General features: G+C 39.6%; 1 protein-coding gene across 8 annotated transcripts; it reads right to left on the bottom strand.

Moving 5' to 3' along the window:
* Positions 1 to 174: 174 nt before the first annotated feature.
* On the bottom strand, positions 175 to 20,536 carry LOC113493073 (protein abrupt-like). 8 transcript variants are annotated; one of them, XM_026870880.1, is made up of 14 exons: positions 16,713 to 20,536; positions 15,524 to 15,810; positions 11,307 to 11,485; positions 10,724 to 10,839; positions 10,475 to 10,616; positions 10,198 to 10,364; positions 9,895 to 10,027; positions 9,621 to 9,780; positions 9,463 to 9,507; positions 5,449 to 5,590; positions 4,998 to 5,135; positions 4,715 to 4,911; positions 4,417 to 4,602; positions 175 to 4,331 (listed from the first exon to the last, which is right to left on the bottom strand). In XM_026870880.1, exons 2-14 carry the CDS (start codon positions 15,537 to 15,539, stop codon positions 3,928 to 3,930), a joined length of 2,025 nt encoding a protein of 674 aa, XP_026726681.1. In that variant the 5' UTR covers positions 15,540 to 15,810; positions 16,713 to 20,536; the 3' UTR covers positions 175 to 3,927. The 8 variants fall into 8 exon arrangements, with proteins under 8 accessions (XP_026726681.1, XP_026726682.1, XP_026726680.1 ...); XM_026870881.1 differs by lacking the exon at positions 16,713 to 20,536 and adding an exon at positions 16,299 to 16,706; XM_026870879.1 differs by lacking the exon at positions 16,713 to 20,536 and having other exon boundaries at positions 15,524 to 16,706.
* Between the last annotated feature and the right edge of the window lie 1,895 nt (positions 20,537 to 22,431).

Below are 22,431 nucleotides of genomic sequence, written 5' to 3'. Positions count from 1 at the left end.
TGGAGATGTTTGGGTTTTAGATGTTTAGCTCTCTCGATTTCTAGACTTTTTAAGACAAAGAATTGGATGTTACCTTAAGATTTCACATTCGTTTTCCAAACAATGTTCTATGTGGAGTAATAAACTTTGATATCTACTAAAGTAATATATTTAATAGTTTAATAAAACGACAAATTCAAAACAATTATTTTTATTATTCTTGTATATAGTAATGTAATGAAGCAGCGTACAACTAGTACTCTAACGTACAATGGCTCAGGTGTGGTTGTTCCATATTAAAATACACATAAAATACTTCAATCTGTCATAATTAGGTATATCGTTCTATCAAAATCATAACAATACTGAAATGTCCAATACACATCGCGTTTACACAAGAGTGACGTCATCATACAATATGGCGGCTTGTACTCGTCATTCCAAACATACCTTAATTAATTATTGCATAAATACTTATTCATTTACGTAAGTCCAATGATTTTGAAATATACACCTAATTAGTACAGAGATAGAGATGAAATTAACTTGAAGGAATGGTGGCAACGCTTTTGTCAGCAGTCGTATACAGTAGCGCCACCAGAAACAGAAAGTTAAATAATATGGGGCTTTGCGAGATCATAAAAATAATTTGGACCGAACAGTTGTAAAGGTGTTTGTTCATAACTAAATCAATACGAACAATGCTTCATATCCAAAGCAATTGTAGCTTTCCCATCGACCAACTTTCATCGTTTTCACCGAAATTCTAAACCAGACAAAATATTTCTCTGCTAGTCTTTCAACAGCTCTTAAAGCATCAACGAGCAAAGACGATGACCACATACAAAATATTGCCTTAACTTGGCAAAGATTAGCAAGTCATGTGATACTAGACATTAGCATTTTGACTGTTTTAAAATGTCACCTGTCACAAAAAATTATGCATGAGCAAAGTCATACCAATTTAGTTACAAACTTTCAAAAGTGTGGATATAAAACTCCTGTAAATATAGCTCTGTCAAATCCGGAGTGTAAACATTTGGAACGTAACTACTTGGTACTGTCACATGGTGATCAACCAGAATGTGTTGTGCTCTATATACGTATGCTACGATCCGTTCGAGACCACTAAATCGCGGCAATTCACGAAAATATACACATCTATTAACATTGAAACAACATTTTGCAAGAATATTATACTTCTGTACTACATCAATTCTTATTTGTACTTTTGTAGCGTGGCTTTACTTATAATTTCTACGGTTTTCGTAAATTGCGTCAGTACTCGAACAGATAAAAATCAACATTAAACTGTGCGTTAAACTAATAAAAATGTTTTACATGATAGGTCATGCTAATGAGGTATATTAGTATAACCAAACATAAAGAAAAAAACTAATGTCGAACTTCCAGTTCACAAGGTAACTAAACGTAAGTATTATATCGAGAGCATATCATTGACTTATAGTCCTAAGTACTTATTTCTTCACTGGTATATAATCTGCATAATCAACAACTGTACAGTGCGGCGGGGGACCTACATCGCACACTATTAGCGGACTTGCCGAGTCTTCTCAAGTTCTCTACACGCCACCGGAGGCGTTTGTGCGAAGCAATGCGGGTCAGCGTTTGGGCCAGCCTCAGAGCGTGTAGAGACCTCCAGATATGACGATGTAAATCCCCCTTAATATTTATTATCTGTATTTTAAGTGGCTTGTGTTGAAAAAATATATATACTTTCCTTAATCACAATCTGGTAACTGACTATTGTATAATGTTAAATACAGCGTGCATCAACTCTATTTATCTAAAAGAACTATAATGAGTAGAATGTAATCAGAGTAATCTAAATAAAAGATACTTGTATCTATACCATAATAATCAATTAATTATTAAGCACTCATTTTCCTAAACAAACAAAACTTATTTTATATACAGTCGAAAATTATTACTCACTATGGCAACACTGTTAAATGTCAACAAGGTTATATTTGCGCAAACCAAACTGACTTAAATCATCAATTCTCACTAACACACTAAACAAAATATTTTCAATCAACCCGTAGAACTTAATCCTAGTAATAACTTATGAATTTGTTTGCGATGTCCGCACTTTCGCAAGTGTCAAAATGACAGCTTTACAAGCCCCGGTGGCAAAGTGAGATATCTCAATAAATTCACAAATGTTTATATCTCTCATAAAAAAGGTTAAATGCTTTCACCTATTGCTCTAACTCTTAAATAACGTGAATCCTATCGTCAGGGGCGGGAAGTAAATATAATTTTGTGACTCGCTTACGAATACTCTTACAATATACTAAATAACTATAACATTGTACTCTAAAAAATATGTATAAGTATTGAAGGCTAACATGAGATTGTAATCACAGTAATTGTTATTTAAGTAACGAGCCCACATCATTACTACAAAATAAACCTTCACTTGTACACTATAAGGTTCATATTTGTTCACAATACCAACGCAAACCGTTCACTACCCACGTATTTACACAAATTCGAAGGCAACGTTAAGGTATACTTTATTATTGCTTTTTGTTTCTATTTATTTATTAATGTACTTTACATATCACCTCAATTTATATACATGCATAATATCCTCTTAATATAATATATTGTTAAATGTCAAATTTGAACTTTTGACGAATCGCACGCAGTTATGATAACGCGATAACCGTTCATCCCTTGGATGATAGTCAGTCTCAAGGAGGATGATGATCATAAGATGCAAGGTATCGTGGGGGCGGAACTCGCGAGCAACACAACACTTCAGAACCCGAGCCTTCGACTTGCAATACAAACGTTTGTCGACATCATATTCACCCTTAAATGTTTAAATCGTTATACATTGTCATTATCGCGTTATAATCTCGCCGTTCGCAATTCAGTATACGCACGTAAGTGTATATTTACTTTAAAATAGTATGATTTTAAGCTCTGTTGTATTTGTTCGTATACAGTATTTAGTATTTTGATCGTATAAAGTTAGTGTGCTCCTTGATATCAGAGGTATATGTTCATTACTCGCTACGATCGTGACACAGTCTAATGTTCCTCTAGTGAGTGCATATTCTATAAAATAACGGTATACGTACGAGTATCTACGGGCAGCACTAACAATGACCTAATGACTTGCATATATTTACCTACGATATACTCTATATAGTATATATATAAATGCAATCTGCAAAATGCATAAAACAACAGTCATTTATATCTATAAATTGTATAAAATATTAAATAAAATCTATTGAAGTGAGGTAGATGGATGGAATTTCACAATTTGTGTGGATATTTTACTTTATAACGTTTGCCTTATTGGCCCAAATGCTGAGGTAGATGGATGGAATTACTATGTAAGAGGTCCTACTACGTGACCGGGACCTTTACATACACAATACAAAAAACACTACTCGCTAGTTTTATTATCTACTAAAACAATCTCACAAACTTGTGGCGAGTCGACGATCTGAACTAATGTGTCAGGTAAATGCTACAGTGAAATATGGCTGTGTTATCACATCAGGTATAAAAATAATGTCTCACGAACAGGTCTCATTCACCCGCACAGCTACACGCTCATGCACGCCATGCTGGGGGGACTCATGCTATGACTATCGTACCACGTATCCGCGCATTACAGGATACCAGCGACCCAGACTTGTTCTATCTCAGCAAAATAACCAGACTCAACCTAGCTGCAACCGATTTAACCCTAAAACTTTAAATTTACATTAATATCGGAAATGGCACCAAAGACATTCCACGGGTCAACAATTAAAACCGTTATTACAAAAACGAATCAAGCTAATGACCACAAAACATAACACTCAAGCACCTTTTGATAATTTCAACAAAACATTGTCCTATCCGTGTTGCACGTAGTCTACGTGACTAATTCAACACACTTATCAGTAACACGCCTTCATTTCATGAGTTCTTGTTGTGTTCGTCCTCCGAGTAGTCGCCGTCCTCCTGCCCGTTGTTGTCCGCGTCCTGCTCGGAGGTCACTCTCCTGTCGTCGTCGTTATAATCTTTGTAGTAATCTTTTCCGTTGTCCTTGTCTGTGCTCTCGTGCTTGTCGGTGTCCATCTCGCTGATGCTGTCATTTCTTTGTCTCTCTTTGCCGAGATCCAGAGGCTCATCGGAGTCGCGCATGATGTCAGGTTTGCTCATGTTCTCAGTGTACTGCCGCTGCATTTGTTTGAGAAAGGTCCGCTGGTGCGCAAGGTTTGTCGGTGGCGGTGGGAGCGATCCCATTTGTGGAGAAGGTTCCTCATAAGCTTTTCTGTCAATGTGAAGTGCGTTCATTTGTGCCAGTTTTGCGTTCATACCTGAAGAAGTTGAAATTCACGTTACAAAAATTCAATAGAGCAAATGTTTATTCATCCCTCTAATATCGAGGTATTGTTTACGTACCAAACATGTTTTCTCCAATGTATTGCAGGTAGGTGTCCAGCAAGGCTGAGCCTCCGTATCCAGGCGGGTAGTCATCGTGTTTCAATCCGGCGCTGAGTCCATGCGGCAGGTTCTCCATAGTCTTAGCAGTCACGGCTCGCACTGCAGGCACTTTCGTGATCGTCGTGTTAGCCAAGTTGTTTATGTCTGGAGAATAAAATAAAATTATATAGGTACTATATTTTCTATCAATCTTCTTGACATGTTTTGGAGAATATTCGGGAACAGATACGTATTATTACGTTTGGGAAGAACTTACGTGGTGGAGAAACAGGTAAGCTGTCTTGGTATCTGGACTGGCTGAGGTCGTCGTTATCGTTGTCCCCGCAGATGGAGCTGCTCTCCGAGGCGGCAGACTTGGCGTCCAGCTTGATGTCAGAGCGACGCGGACCCGTGGGGGAAGCGCGCGCTCGCAGCTGTTCCGGAGACACCTTCACACCTGCCTTGGCGAGTAAACTGAAAAGTGCAATACTTAAAGTTAAGTTTCCGCTTAAGGAAGTTTGCAATTTGATTGTGACTCGATAAATAGGTTATGTGCTTACTGGCTGGCGAGCTCGGGGTCGAATTTGGTGGGCATCTGAAGAACGGGCAGGTCCTTGGTCGAGATGCCGCGGTGTTGTCGCGACATGTGCGAGTGTAGAGAGTTGCGCGACTTGGCCACCGTGCCGCAGAGCACGCAACTGTAGCGGAAGTAATGGAACTGTTAGTTATGCTTTATGTTGTAAAAGGAGGAATGGTGATGCCGTTCGTCGTTCAGTTTTTGTAATGGCTAGCTGTACCTGACTTCGTCCGCGTGAAATTTTGCGAGTGTATTATAAATTTTTAATAAAATTAAATTGTTCGCAGTATCAAAAAGATAATTAGTTTTAAAAGTTGTTTTTATCGTTTATTCCACATTACTTCTTTTTTCTAGAATAAAATTAGTCTGTCATCTATATGTTATGTACGTAGAGATATTGCTTTATCTCTATTTCCTTGAACAAAGTTCCTTACCGGTAGCCAGGACAGACGGTGTGCTTGTCCTCGAGATGCGTCCTCAGCGTGTGCGCAGACCGGTAGATCTTGCCGCACTTGGGACACGGCCGCGGGTCAGTAGCTCTCACACGCAGCAAGTCTTGGGTCCGTCGACAGCCTCCTGCAGAACAAATATAACATTTCAGTTTATGGCATTAAGGTTCAAAGTCGTGTCTTGTTCATTAATCTTACCTTTTATCTTTTTAGTAGTAGTTTGTTAGTAGAAATTAGCAATATCTATCTATGTGCAGACCAAGTGTTGTACAAAGGTTAATTCAAATAAAAGAGCCCATTCTACTTGGTAGTTTTATTGTTTATGTATTTATATAAGCAGACACTTTCTTCTGGTAAAAATTAAGTTATTACGTATATATCGTATCACTAATACATTCGCAACTAGAATCGTTTACTCACATTGAACATTTGGTTATTGAGTTGACTAATATTACGCTTAAAAATATGTTTTTTTATTATTTTTATTTTTTATCAATATTAAGATATACGACATTGCCTCTCAGGCGTCAGGAACAATTTCATCTACTCGCTAATTTAACCAATATTTTTTTCGTTCTGGAGATCTATGTATTGTATCCGTTTCCATCGCATATATTTTGAAGGCATCATCGTCATATTTACACGAGCTTACTAAATGGACTCTCCTAAGTACTTAATAGTTTAATGCTAAGGCAACGTATGTTCACATGGGTAAAGTATAAAGTGTGCAAGTCTATCTGTAGGCATAAGTCACTAGTCGGAGTATCATTGTATTATTGCTTTCTTAAGGCTAACGTCCCGGGCCGGGACCCGTCTGTCTTTGGCAGGCAGTAGCGTCTGTCACGCAGTAGGCAGTGTCACTAACATTAGAACAAAGGCATTTTATGTTTCGTTCATCGGCTGTGCGCTAATAATGCGCTATAAAATATTTCAACAACATTTATTAACAGAATAAGTTTTATTTTTGGTGTATTTCCTATTTTCATTACAAAAATATATGCGAATGGAATCGACTATTTGTATGTACACATTACTATTAAATCCCTCCTGTTGTCTACATTGACTAGATATGTTTTAGATTGTGCACTTACGTACCGAGCATCACGAACAAACATCTTTTAGAAAATAAATTCTCTATGATTTGGAAGTGAACTTATTCTTAACTATTGCGATTCAAAGGCATTAGATTCATTCTCGTTTAAACCTATTTCGTATTGTCTTATCTATGGTCAAAAGTATTCATGTAAGGAGTAGTACAAACTGGTACAATAGTTTGACTTAAAAATATTAATGGATATCTTGTATACAAGTCTTTTCACACCTAAATAGCTACTTATTCGTTTGTGTACATTACTTTAAAAGTAAAAATGTTTAATAAAAATAAATAAAAAATATATGTGTTACAACTAGCCTAAAAAATAAAACTTCTAAAATACGCTATTGTACCAGTCACGATTTAGGAAAAAAGTAGTTCGGCAGAATGATGTCCCGTCTACACGAGCCACGTGTACTCACCGTGACTCGAACCTACTAACGCTACACTTAACCACCAGGACACCAGAGCCTAAGACAAACAGCTAATCGAAGAGTAACGCCATTCGGTTACAAGCGTCGCCGGCACAAGCTAATAATGGCACTAGTGAGTTCGGAGTTTATTATGTTACGTAACGTGACCTGGACAAGTCACGTGGACATGTACACTAGCGTTTTGTAAAGCGTATGTTCCATACTTTTGACTAGATTGATACACATACAAAGTCCAAAACGTTCAGATTTCGTACAAGGTTTGTATTATTGGCTAGTAAAGCCTCTGTAGGCACTTAAAGTAAAGCTAACAATATAGATAGTGTGCGAACGCGAGACAACGCTTGTAATAGAGCGGCTAACAGTAGAAGCAACGATGGAAGTTACAGACAGTAAGGAAGTCATCAGAAGGATCGACATTCATTAGTTGCACTTCGTATTCTATCAATGGCACCAATCATCACATGTCATAATGCGCTTATAATATAAACCTTACTTAAACAATATCAGTCTATTCTACTACAAAAATAATTTTCAGTCGATTTATACCTACTGCTTTATACAATGTTTTATGAACATGATAGCGTTGTATTATATGAAAAATGCATCCAGGAGATCATTATAATTATTCTCTGGTTTTAATTACGAGCCCCACTCGACTTAGTTCCTTTTCACAGCCGTTGAAATTTTATCTTTATATAGCCGAATATCGAACGAGTCGCTTCCAGTATCGGTCGCCTCGGCTTCAGTTGGCCCAGCCGCAACTCCACTTGAGGGTTTTCATTTTCTCCCACTGGCGGCGGTGCTTGATGCGCATGTGGTTGCGCACGGAGTTGGGGTGCGCGAAGTAGCGCGCGCAGCTGGCCACCGGGCACACGGGGCTGTCGCGCGGGTAGTGCGCCTCCAGGTGGCGCCGCGCCTGCGCCAGCGACGCCAGCCCCGCCAGGCACAGCGGGCACTGCAGCCGCTCGCCGCGGAACACCGCCTTCTTCACGTACTCGCTCTCCTCTAGGTACCTTAGCAACTCGTTCCCTCGCTCCTCCCCCTCACGCGGACCGGTATCGCTTACTGCCGGGTTTGCCAACGCGCCCCGCGCCGCGGCATCTGCAATGCCGACAGCACCATGTTACTCACAACTATCTACGGGCAAAGCGGTTGGCAAACCCGACCCTAGTCTTGATACCCCGAACGTTCCGAACGCAATAAACTCTCTAAAAATATTACGTCATATTTAAATACAATATATGATAAACAGTCCCGTTTCGATATCGCTTCACTTGGGTCCATTGGCACATCTATTCCTATTATTGTATAGCATCGCGCGGTAGGGTCGCCTGCGGGCGAGTTGTGGTCGATCACCACCAAGCGGCAAACGAGCCGAGCGAGCCGAGCGGCGGCGGTGCGGAGGGCGGGGGTCGCTCGGCCTCGCGCCGTCTCTAAGAGTTCTGACGCTGGCGGATGCCATGGGCTTGAAGCTGGTGGTTGATGAGGTAGTGCTTGGTTTTGCACTTCTTGCCGCAGTGCTGGCAAGGGAACCACTGGTCGCGGTCGGTCTGCGAGTGCACATTGAGCATATGCTGGCGCAGGTTGGACGTGGAGGAGTACACGCGGCCGCACAGGGGGCACTGCGGTCGGTAGCCCATCGCCGCCCCGCCCGCGAGAGCCGCCCCTGTAACACAGAGGCGGCGGTTAGACACAGATCCGTACAACATCGTTTAAGCGCTATGGTGAGTGTATCGGTCGCAGCGGTCCGCGGACGGGGCGGGGTCGCGCCTCCTCTGTTTGACGCCGTGTATCGAGTTCATGTGTATCTGCATGTACTGGCGGGTCTTGAACGCCTTGCCGCAGACGGGGCACGAGTGCGCGAGCTCGTGCGCGGCGTGCACGTTCAGGATGTGCTGCTTGAGGTTGCTATTGTTGCTGTACAGCTTGCCGCACTCGGGGCACGCGGGCCTGCTGGGCTCACCGTTGGGCAGGTAGGCGGGCCGCTCGGGCCGCTCGTCGGGCGCGGCCCGGTCCCCGCCGCCCGGCCAGGTCGCTCCTGGGGCAGACGAGGTCTCCGTCAGTGCGCGCTCCTACACGGTACTCGTCTGTGCTTCGACGGCACGGTTATATGACGATCGGTTTCTACGTAACTTCCACGGTTGCCAAAATTTTCCTAACTGCGTTTACGTCTTAATTGAGAGGGCGAAATACGTATTTATCAAAACGATTTTAATGGGTAATTAAGCGCTTTGGTGTCGTTCTCGTTATTTGATTGTTAGTGTTATTACATGCAATAGGTACATGACTCAATAATGTACAATTAATGATATTATCTGTTTCCTTTGTTCTTTTAGACGTCATTAATATTGAAGATTGGAAATAATTTTAAGCGATTTTAATTACTCGGAACAATTCCACAATGATTGTGATGTGGTATTGAGTCATATATCGTTAGTGTTAGGTATTAGTGTAAGTTAGGAATGCACTTACCGTAATTATCAGGGATTCCTGATGGCCCTGGCAGTCCGGGGAAGCCTGAAAAGTTTATTCATAAATTTAGTTTCATAAATCTTCTAAATTGTAATAGTTACATTAAATTTACATTAAATTATTGTGCTTGTTTCCAAAACCTGGTTGTACTCAAATACCTGGTAGATTGAGTAGTCCGGGGAAGTTGTGTGGCAGCGTTCCGTTAGTGTTAGCCATGGTGGCGGGGTCGTCGTAGTCCAGGGGCTCCTGCTTGGCTCGTGTCTCGCCCTCCGTGTCGCTGGCACCTGCATCTGATGACGACTCTTCACCATCTCCAGACTGCATAAAAAAGAACAGTTTAAAACTCTAAAACCACCAGACTTTTTGGTTCTGATTAATGTAGAGCCAGTTATGAGTTTTTGATGTAAATTTTGAATAGTGGCCATAACTTACCAAGTTATTCGATACTCCCGATAGATGAGGGTTCTGAGATGTGTCCATGGCCTGGCTAAATAACAACTCGTGTCCGTTGGTGCCCAGCCTCTCAGGGCTGGCCCCCTGCGCTAGTAGCTGCTCCGTCCTACACCAATAATGTGAACCACTCATAAATATCATTATCTCCAGGGAAATCAACAAAGAATATACCTAGTTAGTTAATTTTGGAAGAAAACGAATGTTTCTTTTTTTTGTCATTATTCAGACTATTATATCAGAATAAAATGTAGTGTTTCTATATCATGGAATGCTCCTTAATACCTGGACTTCATTTGCGCCTGGTACAGGTCTGAGGACCTGGCTCTCTTCGGCGGCGGTGTGTTGGCTGCGTCGCCGTCCGGCTTCCTGGGCCTCCTGCCTTCACGCTGTTGCCCCTCCCTGCCCTCGCGTGAGCCTCCGCTACCGGTCTCAGTCCACGATGATGCTGACTGTAGCAAAAAGACGAGTATATTGCATCTATGTATTACGCTACTCTTTCCATTAATAGGGTTGGTAGAAGCGAGTCGAGTAGTGTCTGAAGAGTTTCTTGAATACTTACTGGTGAAGCCTTCTGATCTAAAGTAGTCATCGGTGCTGGTGCCGGCACGTCTGTAAGCCCTCGTACTTGCAGCAGTTGAGCTGCTCTCAGGAACTCTTTCAGCTGCTCCTGCCCGATGTGTACCTCTCCTTGGTACATAAACCTACGAAACATTAATTCAACTGTAATACCTAATGAGATTTTCTTTTCTTAATGCAAATGTAACTCTATTTCCTTTTAAGTCATTTCAAATATATGAACATTTGTTACCTCAGCAGACTTTCCATATCTTTGTCGTGGACGTCCCGTAGTATCACAATAGGATGTTGACAAGGATTTGCCTTCAATAGCTTCCGGAAGTAAGGACTGCATGCTGACAACACCACCTGATGATAAAAAAAACTGGTAAGTCGATGCCAAAAAATGCACGTGTGAAAGTAAAGCTGACCAAAATAACTCGGGTTACCACAAGGCAACATCGTGGGGCCCTTGTTCGTGATGCACATTCTTGATATATTTCACAGAAATGTAAGAAAGTATCGATCCCAATTCTCATACGGTATTGGCAACGATTTTGTTGGCTCTCACCTCCGTGATTTAAATATGCAAATAGTTTATTGGAAATAGTGCAATGTTGTAAAACAATTGTTTATTGAACTTTCCCAGAACGTTGCGTATTTTGTGTTGCTTTACGGTATGCAATTAAGTAGATACAGCGCTTTCAACATCTGATTAAAATGAAAGTGGTCCATAAAGATCCATTGACCTTATCGTTTTTAAACAACCTACTTTTGTTCGTCGAGAGACATTAATTAGTAGTGTTGTTGACATTAATAATGATGCGAAATCTTACCTTATGTGCGGTGAAGGTGGCGCCGGCGCATGCGAGCGTGACATCGACAAAGTCCTCCTCGTCTCGCAAGCGCCGGAAGGACGACACCATGGACGAGTGGAAGTCGTTCCAGCGCAGCGAGTATTGCTGCTCGCCGCCGGCCGCGGCGCCGCCTGCGCCATACAGAGCGGTCAGTGTACCTTACAAATTTATTTTAGTCGTATAATAGGTGTATAGAAGCGCCTTAAGTAATATTGGATTCGATTTGGCATGCACATACAATTATAGATAGTAAAAAGAAAAATAGTACCATAAAAAAAAAATTGTCTGTTTTAATTCAATCTGAATTCAATGAGTAGATATTTTACAAATATTCGTAATAAGTTTAAATATTCATGAATTTATAATACGAGTTATTTGGCTAATAGTAATAGTTTACTTTAATATCATTTTTTTTTAATCTGGTGAATTAATCCTTTCGCAAATTCCATATTTATAGCAACCAAGTCTACTTTATAAGTTAATATATTTGGTTATGTTATATATCTGAACTTCAGAACTGTCATGTACCTTTTGAGCCGAAAATTCGAAACAGAGTCGCTTACTACGTTAATGCAAATCCGATTAAGCTATCATCAGTCAACATCTATTCCTACGGCTACCCTCTCAATACTACTGACTCTGCCTGTTCTACTGCTGCGCACAGACCCCCCGCGAGAACGCTTCAAGATAGAGTTACATAATGTTTTATTAAACACAGCATTACGATCTTGATTTATTTGACAGAGAAGTCGCTAAGTCTTGTCCAAAATTCCATAAAACACATTTCCCAACGGATCATATTCGTAGAAGAAGCTCGATTTAATTTAATGTATTTGATAAATATCTTGTAAGTGGTTGTGTAATACCGAAAGGCAATAAAAACTGCCATACGAGTTAGCAATTTATAATCTCTCATCCATGTTTTAGTAACCAAAACTATTTTATAATTACATAAGTATTTCTAATTTATTGTTTTGTTTTCTAAAAGATTAAATTTATGACGCACTTTGACCTCGTGCAAATTGTATTTAAATGTCACCGTAAACGCGGATAGCTTGAAATGGTTATTATCTATTAAGACCGCAAGCAAAGAGTCCGCATACAGAGTTTTGGAATAATAAAAGAGTAATAAGGAATTTTCAAATTATCATCTTTAATGGTTGGTACCACGAACATATTGCAAAAAAAAAACAAGATATATCAATTAAAATAAATGTTTGCAGTAAAAATAAACTAAAAGTATGTGCAGAAAAAAACCTGTTTGTGTTATATTATTATACGTTTTACTAATACAGAATTGTGCCATCCGAAAGATCGAAAAGTATCATCCGTGAAATTGTCTTCAAAACCCATTAAATACAAACACTATTCAAACTGTAAGCTAAAGTATTCGAAATACCAAGAAAATATTAATCAAACGCAGTATGACTCGTATAAATGAAATCATTGCGATAGTGCCACTTAAATTAATAACAAAGAAGTATCTAAAAAACAAGGTTTGATGATATCTCTAATAGATGAGCACTCGCAGGTAGTTAATAACAAGAAATGTCAAGGATCAGTACGGGTTGTGACTAACGCTAAGCACTTACGTGTTAAATTAGGAAATGATCGTGTTCAATTTTTTTCCTCAATTTTAGGATTATTCTTTAAATTACATGTATTTGCAATTGTAATTATTTTATCCATTCATATTTATTATATTTAACAATTGCCGTTGATGATGTTTATGGCAGCTAAAATTTACGACGAAAAATCGTTTCTGATTACTGTAAAAATCTAGATATTTGCGAATTTACTTGTCAGGAGTATTTCCCATCAAACAGACGTTTAGCTTCCCTATAAAGTAGGTGCTTAATACAATTACATAAACTGATAAAAAACAAAGCAAATTCACAAAATTTAAACAAAACATTTCGTAGTCCTGTCACCTTAAATATTTGAAAGACAGATGTTCGAACTCCCTTTAGTTGTAATTCATACATTAGAAATTTGCGCACGGTCGAACGCAATCACATCTCGGAAACAACGGGAGAGATTTTTAAAATTGAAATCGCGTATTTCACGGCGGACCCGATCGATATAAATAATGTATCGATCTTACTATTAATGGTAAATGCTTTGCATGAGTCAATAACATCGCTTTTGCAAGTTTAATTTCTTTGCCGTTGTTGTAGTTTTCAAGATCTAGATCAATGCTATTTATTTTGCACTTAAAAAGGACTTTAAATATATTTAAAGCTCTAGCCTCGGGTCTGCAAATGTTTTGTTTAGCTGATAGTTCTTCATTTATTTATTCTCTAACATTTATTTTAGTACCCTTTCAATGAGTTTTAACAGCTTCTAGACTCGGTGTGTCCAGTTAACTTTAGCAGCCATTTGTTCCCAACTATGAATCCCAAATATCTTATGAATTTTTATCAAACAATTTAATATAAATTTCTTAAGTTCTATCTTCAAAGTTTACAATTTTAATGGAACTTTGTTATTCAGCGATGTTCGGATTGTCGTGGTCGTGTTACAAAGATTTAGGGATCTAATTAATCTCGGAATATCCGGTCGGGAGTCACACTGAAGGATTGAATTTATTACGAAGATGGCGTACGCGATTTATAGTCGGAAATAAAACGACAGCATTTAAAACGCCGCTGCTTAATGATGCTCAACATATTGCAATTGCTATTTATGAGTTAAATTTGAGAATGCCTGCAGGCGATTGTGTTTTGATAAAGATGTCTCGAGTTATTGTAAAAGTCTCATCTCAAATTTATTGCTGTGAACAAAGCTGTTTTCTTAACATTTATGCAAATTAACGAATAGTATGTTCGCTGTTTTAACTATTTGTTTTAAATAACTGTTTTCTGATTAATCGTTGAATTTAATATAGACACGCAATATTTTTAACCTGAATGAGACAAGACAATTAATAGCCCGTGAAATAATCGATACACTTGTCCAAAGTCCCTAAATACCTATTCAGTGGCTAATAAAAGGTTCACATCAAAAAGGTCATGATACATTTTGAGTGTGAATGCACGGCTTTTGATCCCCTGTCCGTGCCCCCTCGCGAGGGTGAGACGGAGGCGACGGAGTGAGCGCATTTATGACGCGTATATCTGGTCTCAGCGCAATATCGACTACATAAACTGTTCGGAAATCGCGACGGAAAATGTCTAAAGCGCAGTCACATATAATATTACAGTGCGAGTCGACCTTATGGATGTTCTTATAGGATCTGAATTTGAATGTTATTCTAGCTAGATTAGATACTGTCTTGTTGGAGTTTAAATGGTATTTTGGTGTATTTTATAAGCCCTAACGAAAAAGATAGATACCAAGTACCCAATTTGTCTCCTAAAAGGCCATTTAAAAACAACCATCAAAAATAAAAAGAAAACACCGAAAACATTTTACCACAAACAATTATTTGTAAATGCATTTGGCGTAAATAAAAGAAAACTCGGGTCTCGAGTGAAGCGTCGTCATTAAACAAGAACGGGCGCCCCATCCCCCGATCCTTCGGGGTTGTCCTGCCAGGACGGGCAGGAGGGGGGGGGGGCGAGGGGGCGAATATCAACGAACTCATACGTACGTGTGACGTAGGCACGCGTACGTACCATAGTATACATTCTGTTGGTAAACAATTGCGTCTCATTGCATATCGCCAACTCATTAATTAAAAATTTTGTTTTTTTGGATTTGAATAAGGCCTTTGATTGAGTTTGACTGTATGGATTATGGAGATAGCAGGGATGTATGTTTGCAATATTTTTATTATTTAAGACTACGTTGTTAAATTAGAGCCTATAGAGTCAATAGTCATACATTACACTGTTACTGTTAAATTAGAGTTAATGTTTTTTACAGATTCGAAATTGTTTAAATTTGTTTTTAAATAAATATTATTGGAATTTAAATCGTATGTAAATAACATCCGCTGTTAAGTCGTTGACTTCATTTGAAATTTAACTAAAGTTTTCAGCGTCTCATGTAATTTAAATCATAGCTTTTTTAAGAGAATAAAATACTCCGTTCAAGATACGGCTAAAATTCAACAATTTGATCCATTTATTTCTTGATTGTACTATTTCGAATATCACCTATATTTTTTTCTAATTTTGCTTAGCATATTCGGGACATCTGTTTTTTTCTAAGATTTAATAGTGTATGGTGTAATAGGTAAATAGTGTACTCACCGGTGTCGGTCGCCATGGCCGGGTGCTCGGAAGGCGGCACCGTGTCGGGGCGTGCGCGCGCGCTAAACGTATCCAATCCGGCGCATTCCAGCCGGGCGCCCAGTGCCGCCGCCACCGTAATGCCTTCCGCGAGCTCGCGACACAACTATCTGCAGCCCAGCTCGTCTGCCGTGCCCTGCACGACACCTCGCTAATCTCCACACACTATTATCCTCAGTATAAAAATGGAAGTTTTATTTAAAGCTTGATTGGTTTTGAGTATTGCGTATTGTTGGATGTTTTTTGTTCTGAAAATTGTTTACACACGTTAGTTTTTGTAAATCATAATGAAACATTTCACAGTTGTTTCGGCAGGATCGAGCGGTGACATCTCCGTATTATTAATTAATTAAATTCGTGTTTAATTTATGGTCGTATGCGCCGAGAAGGGTGGCAAGAGCGTTGATAAATATTTATAATTTACTTCAAGCGGAAGTTTGTGCGCTGTGTGGCTTAAATATAATTTATTTAACTAAGTTTAAGTAGAACTTCAGTCAGTAATTTATTTTACCGTTATTTAGTAATTTAAAATAATTATTTCGCACATAAATAAGTATTCACGAAACGTAAGCCGTAATTGCAACTTAATAAATTAAACGAACCGTCCAAACCGAATTTTTAAAGCACTACTAACACGTAAACTCTACTGAACTGTTAATATATTCTACAGTTAATATCTATTCTCATTTAATAATAATTATCGTTAATTGCAATTGTCTGAAAGTAACTCACGTACAGGCATCCACGTGACGCAATGTAATGTAAAACTCAATTCGCACAAATGACACGCACACGACACTGCAACGCTTTACGATAAAGTCCAAAAATCGTGTGTCCGGCGAGATCGCGGGGTGTTAATTTAAAGGGCCGGTGCAACGATCGATGGCGCGCCCTGCACCGCCACAATAAGGGAGGAGCGGGCAGATAGAAATCAATACGATGTCCATCATCGCATGCACCCACCCCCCGGCCCGCACCGCCTGCGCCATGCACACGGGAAATGCATTTTCCGCGACTCTGCCGTCCTACACCCTTCTCGCGTTTCCGCCACCGTAGTAACTCGAATTTATCCGAAAATGTTGTCAACTGTATTTTTTAGTGATGTCCGGTGTTGGATGCACCGCTCGGTCCGTCCGTGTCCGGTGTATACCTGACGCACGCGTGCGTTCGGGTGCGCGTCACGCGGGCGACTGTCGCGCGCCCCGCCAGTCGGGCCGAGAATAAACAGCGTGGGGCGCGCGGGGGGCGGGGCGGTGCAGCGCCTGCACGCCCACTACGGCCGCCCACGGCTGCCGGACGCGCGCCGGACGCGGGCCCGCGCCGGACACGGCCGCCGATCTAACATGGACGTTTCAGGACGTCATCGCACTGCGACGCGTGTCATCTCGACGCCAAATCACGCGTGAGCCACCAATTTATTGCGCTACTGACTCGTGCAAGGACTTTCGCTTGCACCGCAAACTTCGCACCTTCATCACAATTTATGAAATCCCGAACGAGTTTTGAGTCTTCAACAGGAAATTAGTTCAATCATTTATTATGTCTTTAGTAGTATTAAAATAAATGACATTAAAAGATTAGTGAATAAATTGGGCAGGCTTAATAAAATCTCATATTCACTGAGAACATCTTGGTAATTAATTTGGTCGACAAGTGATCATTCTGTAATCGTATTAATGGAATCCGGTTTTATTCTAAATTTGTGTAGGAGAGCATACGCGAGGTATAATGTGACCGTTTCCTGTATGTGCTGTCTCTGTGGCTGTACAATATTGATATCGTTCTCGGCGTAGCGGATAGTTTCCATCTGTTTCGTTTACACCTAGCAGTGCACAGGGGTGTTTTAGGTGTGACCTGTTCGTTTTATTTCTGTTTTACGCGATTTTTATGAGCTTTTTATGGCGCGACTACAGAATTTGCTAGACAATCTGAATGGAATAAAACATTATCTCTCCTTTATTTGGAGATGCACAAGTAAGATTTTAACATGAATTAGTTTAACAAATTTATTACAATTTCTGAAATGCGAGATGAGGAAATCGCCAAAAACTAAGCAATTTCTTTTCTCAAAAATACCGGCCTGTATCTGTCCCACTACAGGTCTCAAAAATTACGTATAGAAGTGAGACTAGCATAGATTTCCACACCTCTTCATTAAGAAATGCTCATTATGATTTACGATTTGGGGTCTATAATAACCTCTTCGACTCTAACAATTAACAATAGCTGTGAATTGATATGATATAAACTATAGATGGATCCAAATGAATATTGATGAAAATTTTCAATGAATAAATTTACGTTTGCATTTTTTCTTCTTCATAGATGCCGCCAAATCAATACATTAGTATTATTCAAATGATCTAGCCTTATTTATTATAATGACATTGTGTTAATGATTCTTAGACAATCGTTTACGGTCAAGTTGGGGGCAAAACAAGCTGTAGACGAGAGAAATTGGAACATAAAGATATTTCCTTAAACTACATGTCATTTTAAGAAGTTAATTTTCGGTTTATGAGGCAAGCTATGAGGGTATATACAAAGCAGATAAAGGCAGGTACAACATTATTTTGTGGTGCTACGCGCTAAGACTTTCCTTGATTCAGTCCTCGAATTCAAATACCAGAATTTCTAGTTCTTCTTGAGCAATTTTAGCTTTTGAGAAAACTGAATGAGATTCTTGATACCATATTATATTACGTAAACTTGCGAAAATTTTGGCAAGTGTGCGAAAGAATCGATCTCTAAGTAGCCGGTAGTTACTTGTTTATGTATGGGAGGATTGAAAACTAATTGTTTTTTCTCTGTGAGTTATTCCAAGAAATGAAAACGTTCAATAAAAGCCCCTTTTTTACACCAAAAGTATTTAAAACTGATAATTTGCATTTGATTTCACAGTTTAAAGTTAAGAACACATTCAAATACCGTTCGAAAATGAGTCCAGAAAATAATTAATATGGCTGGTCTCACCCCTATCGGGGGCCCTGACTATCTGTCATATATGTAGTACCTATAGTGAGTAGGTAGGTGCAGCGGACGCGTCTGCCGATCCCCTCGGGGACCAGGCTAGACGGTGTATCGCCGAATTACTCGTGTCTTTATGAGGTGGGAATCATTATTACGGTTCATTTTAAATTATTCATTATACTGGGAAGTCTGGGCTTAATTTTAGAGTATATGAAGATTAATAGTTACGTAGTCATACCACCATGAGGACTATAGAAATAGGGAACGATTGATATTAATCATTTTATTAGAAAACTATTTACCTTGATGCTTAGCTGAACTCAAAAACTAAATGATATTAAGAAGCCGTAGCATCGCAGGCTGAATCATACACCGGTGAGTGTTTGTCTGAAATTGTGAACTTTTATATCAACCTACTTAAATCACATTGTCCTTTAAAAGTTATTTAAAAAAAAAGTTGACAACACATCGACTCGTTTTGAGGTATATGAATCAGCTTGTGATATCAAGATTTTTTGAATTGCATAAAGAGCTTTTTGTACCACTGACACCCAAGTTTATATTAAACTTGTGTAATGAGTGCCCTCTCTGTAAATCTAAGAAAACGCTTCCATTATCATCATTATACTAATATCCAAAATCAAGTGTCTCCTCCTAGTTTTGTAGCTACCTTCTACGTCTACGTCTGTTCTTCTATAGAACAGGATTGGATGTCCCCTAGTAGATGCTCCATCTCATTTAACACTAAAGTTCGCAAGAAAACCTCTGCATGCATGGACCAGGTCTATTTTTCTGAAATTATTCTTTAAATGAAAAGAGATACTAGATACGTAGCTACGATTCAACTTCCCCCTACTGGACACAGGCCTTCTGTCATATAGGGCAGGTTTTAGCATGGCATCAACACGCTAGCTCGCTGCGGTTTAGCGAATTCAGCATCTAATTAAAGCTATTAAAGAATTTATATAATGTACACGTACTCTACAAACAGAGGCCTCAGAAACAACAAACCGCTATTCTTATCCCTCGCACATGGCAAATCGATTTCACAGTAAAAACACTTAGTACAGACAGTGTAGAAAATATTTACACGAGATAGATCAATTACACAGCGGTAACGCATCAGCTGATCAATCGGCAGCACTCACTCGTCACCGAACATAACCCGGTACCCGCAACTAGCGATATGAAACAAGAACATTTTACGGGAACTTTCAATATTGTGTAGGTACAAATGTGTGGAGTGTGTTTTGTGAAAAGGGCAATGAAGAGGAGATTCAGTATTTGTATCTGTTTTGTCCTCTAAGCTTGATGAAATGGAATAATTTCCAGATTGAAATTTTTGCCCAGTTTACTATATACGGTATCCGGATAAGAAGTTACGACCGATTGGAGTACTTCTAAGTGTCTTCTATAAGTGGGTAATGGGTCATCACTACTTCACCGGACAGTATATAACCATTATTGAAGAAAGTGAAGCCAGATATAATTTCAGTTATCAGAGAAAAATAACACTTTTTTTCTCCTTTTTTGGTGCTATACCCAATTTTTACACGGTGTTTTCGTGCATGGCACGACACGTATTTTTTGAAAACTTTTTGAGTGTCTGAAAAATCAAATGTAATAAAACATGAGGGATAAACAAACTTTCTTGAATAGGATGTTTCTCTAAAATCACTTAGTCGATTGTTAAGAGACCCCTGGGAGCGTCGGAGATGCTTAGTCTGGGTCTGAGTAAATCAAGGAGTGTTTAATTCTGTCTGCGATCTGTGAAGTACGCGTAACGTATCCACCCTTGTAGCGTGAACATCGGTTTTATTTAAAGTTTATTAAAGAGGTGTAACATGCTCTGATGATCGACTGGTACAGCTTGTAAAAAACTACTACTTGCTCAAAAAACATTGTTAGTCATGAGATATTTTAGATAAACCTATAAGTCTACACCGTTAGCCTGATAAACTACATCGTGCGATAAATGTATAGCAGCCGGCGCGTTCATCCGTTAATACATTCTAAATGAGATATGGAGTCAACCCTACGCACGCCGGCTATAAGCGGACTTATCCTCACGGCCGCTCGCCGCTCGCCGCGGGGAGGGCAGACCCATCGATACTATGATGTATACTATACCTAGGAAATGGGTTGCCCACTTGATCAGCGGTATTGGCTTTGTACGGTTTAAATTAGTGCCTATACAATCATTATATATTCCGTCGTAATATTGTAATCGTTATATTGCCGTCTGATTGAAAATACTACGAGTATTTTGCTAATTTTTTGCGGGCAGTTTTAAAAAGTAAGAAATGAACTGAATCTAAAATTGCAGCTATCCACGCAAACTGGGTCATACCTTTTGTAATGCTGCGTATTATAGCCCTCTTAAGAGCCATTCGGATTTGTTGGCAAATATCAAAATAAACCGCAACTTGTTTACGAAAAGCGTTCACAATACCGTCGCCACAACAAACGTACGGAACTTGGTCCCCCAGCCTCATGATATTTATACATATCCGTGGCCGAAAAACAAAACAATCCGTAAAGCCTTCCTGTAACAAGCGAACGGCCGGCCAATCATTCGTCAAACGCTACCCGGCCGGTTGTAAATCTTTGCAGGCGCGGGTCGCGGGGGCCGGGGCGCGGCCCGCGGGCGGGGGTTACGTAACATCCGGAAGTGCGGATTAGGAATCAATAGTGCGCTTGTAATGATAGTTGTAGTGTAATCGTAAATGCGCTGAGCGGTGCGCGATTCTCCTGGACTGGGCGACCCGCCGCGGTTTTGGTAGGGTTACTGTAGTGGCCGGATAATATTTAATATTTATGTAATGCATTTATTGTGCATTTTGACGCTGTTATACTAAAAAAGAATACATGATTTCCTCGATTATTTATGAAATTGCAAGTCCTTCAAAACAATGACTAGGGGAATCATTTTTCATGAATTACACATGTATTTTTTCTAAACGAAAGAAGGGGTGAAATAAATCCCATCAGTTGTATATTTTCCATTATCCACCCCCTTCAATTGTTATTACACAAATAGTCAAGTGAGGGTTAGTGCGCCTCTCGGAGGGAACGTTCTGGCACCCTTGCTCTATGCATTTTTCGGTGTTTTTATAGTTCAATATCCTTCTATGAAATAGCTTTTATTACTTATGGCCGTGATAACTTGTAATGGCTGCAGTTGAGGTAATAGTTAAATAGGAAAAAGAATGGGTTGTCAGATCGAACCTATAGTTTTAAATTTTGGTACTCATACGATAATATTTTTATTCTGTCACTTGTTAAAGTATATTTAGCTTGACCTTAAGCCTAATTCCAAAAATTTACATTCATATTGAACATATTTTTCAATAATGCTCTTCGATTGATATATGACGATGTGTTAAAACGGTGTATGCTATTTCACCCCCGATACGACGTGGAAGGGTTGATACCTGACATTCAAAAGCCTTTTCATGGTTTCTAAATCAATTGAATGAATAAAGGGAAGCATCTGAATATATTGATGTAAAAGAATAAGTAACTGTCTGTAATGCTCCTGAGGGCTGAAAAATTACGATTTTTTTTATTTAAAATCAGCCGGGTCAGTTTTCTACCATTCAATTCCGTCTTTTTCCTTAATGTCTCAATCAACCCCCTCACCTTTGTATTGAAAAATTCACCTTCAGGCAAGGTAAATCAATCTATAAACTCTCTCATCTAAAATTAAGAATACATTTACACAATGCACATTGCAAATATAACTCGAAATTAATAAATTCATCTTCCAACCAAAGTAGCCAATGTTCAGCTGACGCGGCTGCACTGCATCACACGTACTCAAGGGGTGGGGGTTAAGACGAGTGCCCCCTCCCCCCCCGAGGGTCTTCTATAGCCACCCTCACCCCGCGCCCCCTCCG

The sequence above is a fragment of the Trichoplusia ni genome, chromosome 4 (assembly GCF_003590095.1).
Source record: "Trichoplusia ni isolate ovarian cell line Hi5 chromosome 4, tn1, whole genome shotgun sequence".
In the NCBI taxonomy this organism is placed as follows: Eukaryota; Metazoa; Arthropoda; class Insecta; order Lepidoptera; family Noctuidae; genus Trichoplusia; species Trichoplusia ni.
Note: the sequence above shows the minus strand (reverse complement) of the source record. Positions and strands in the feature narration are given on the sequence as shown.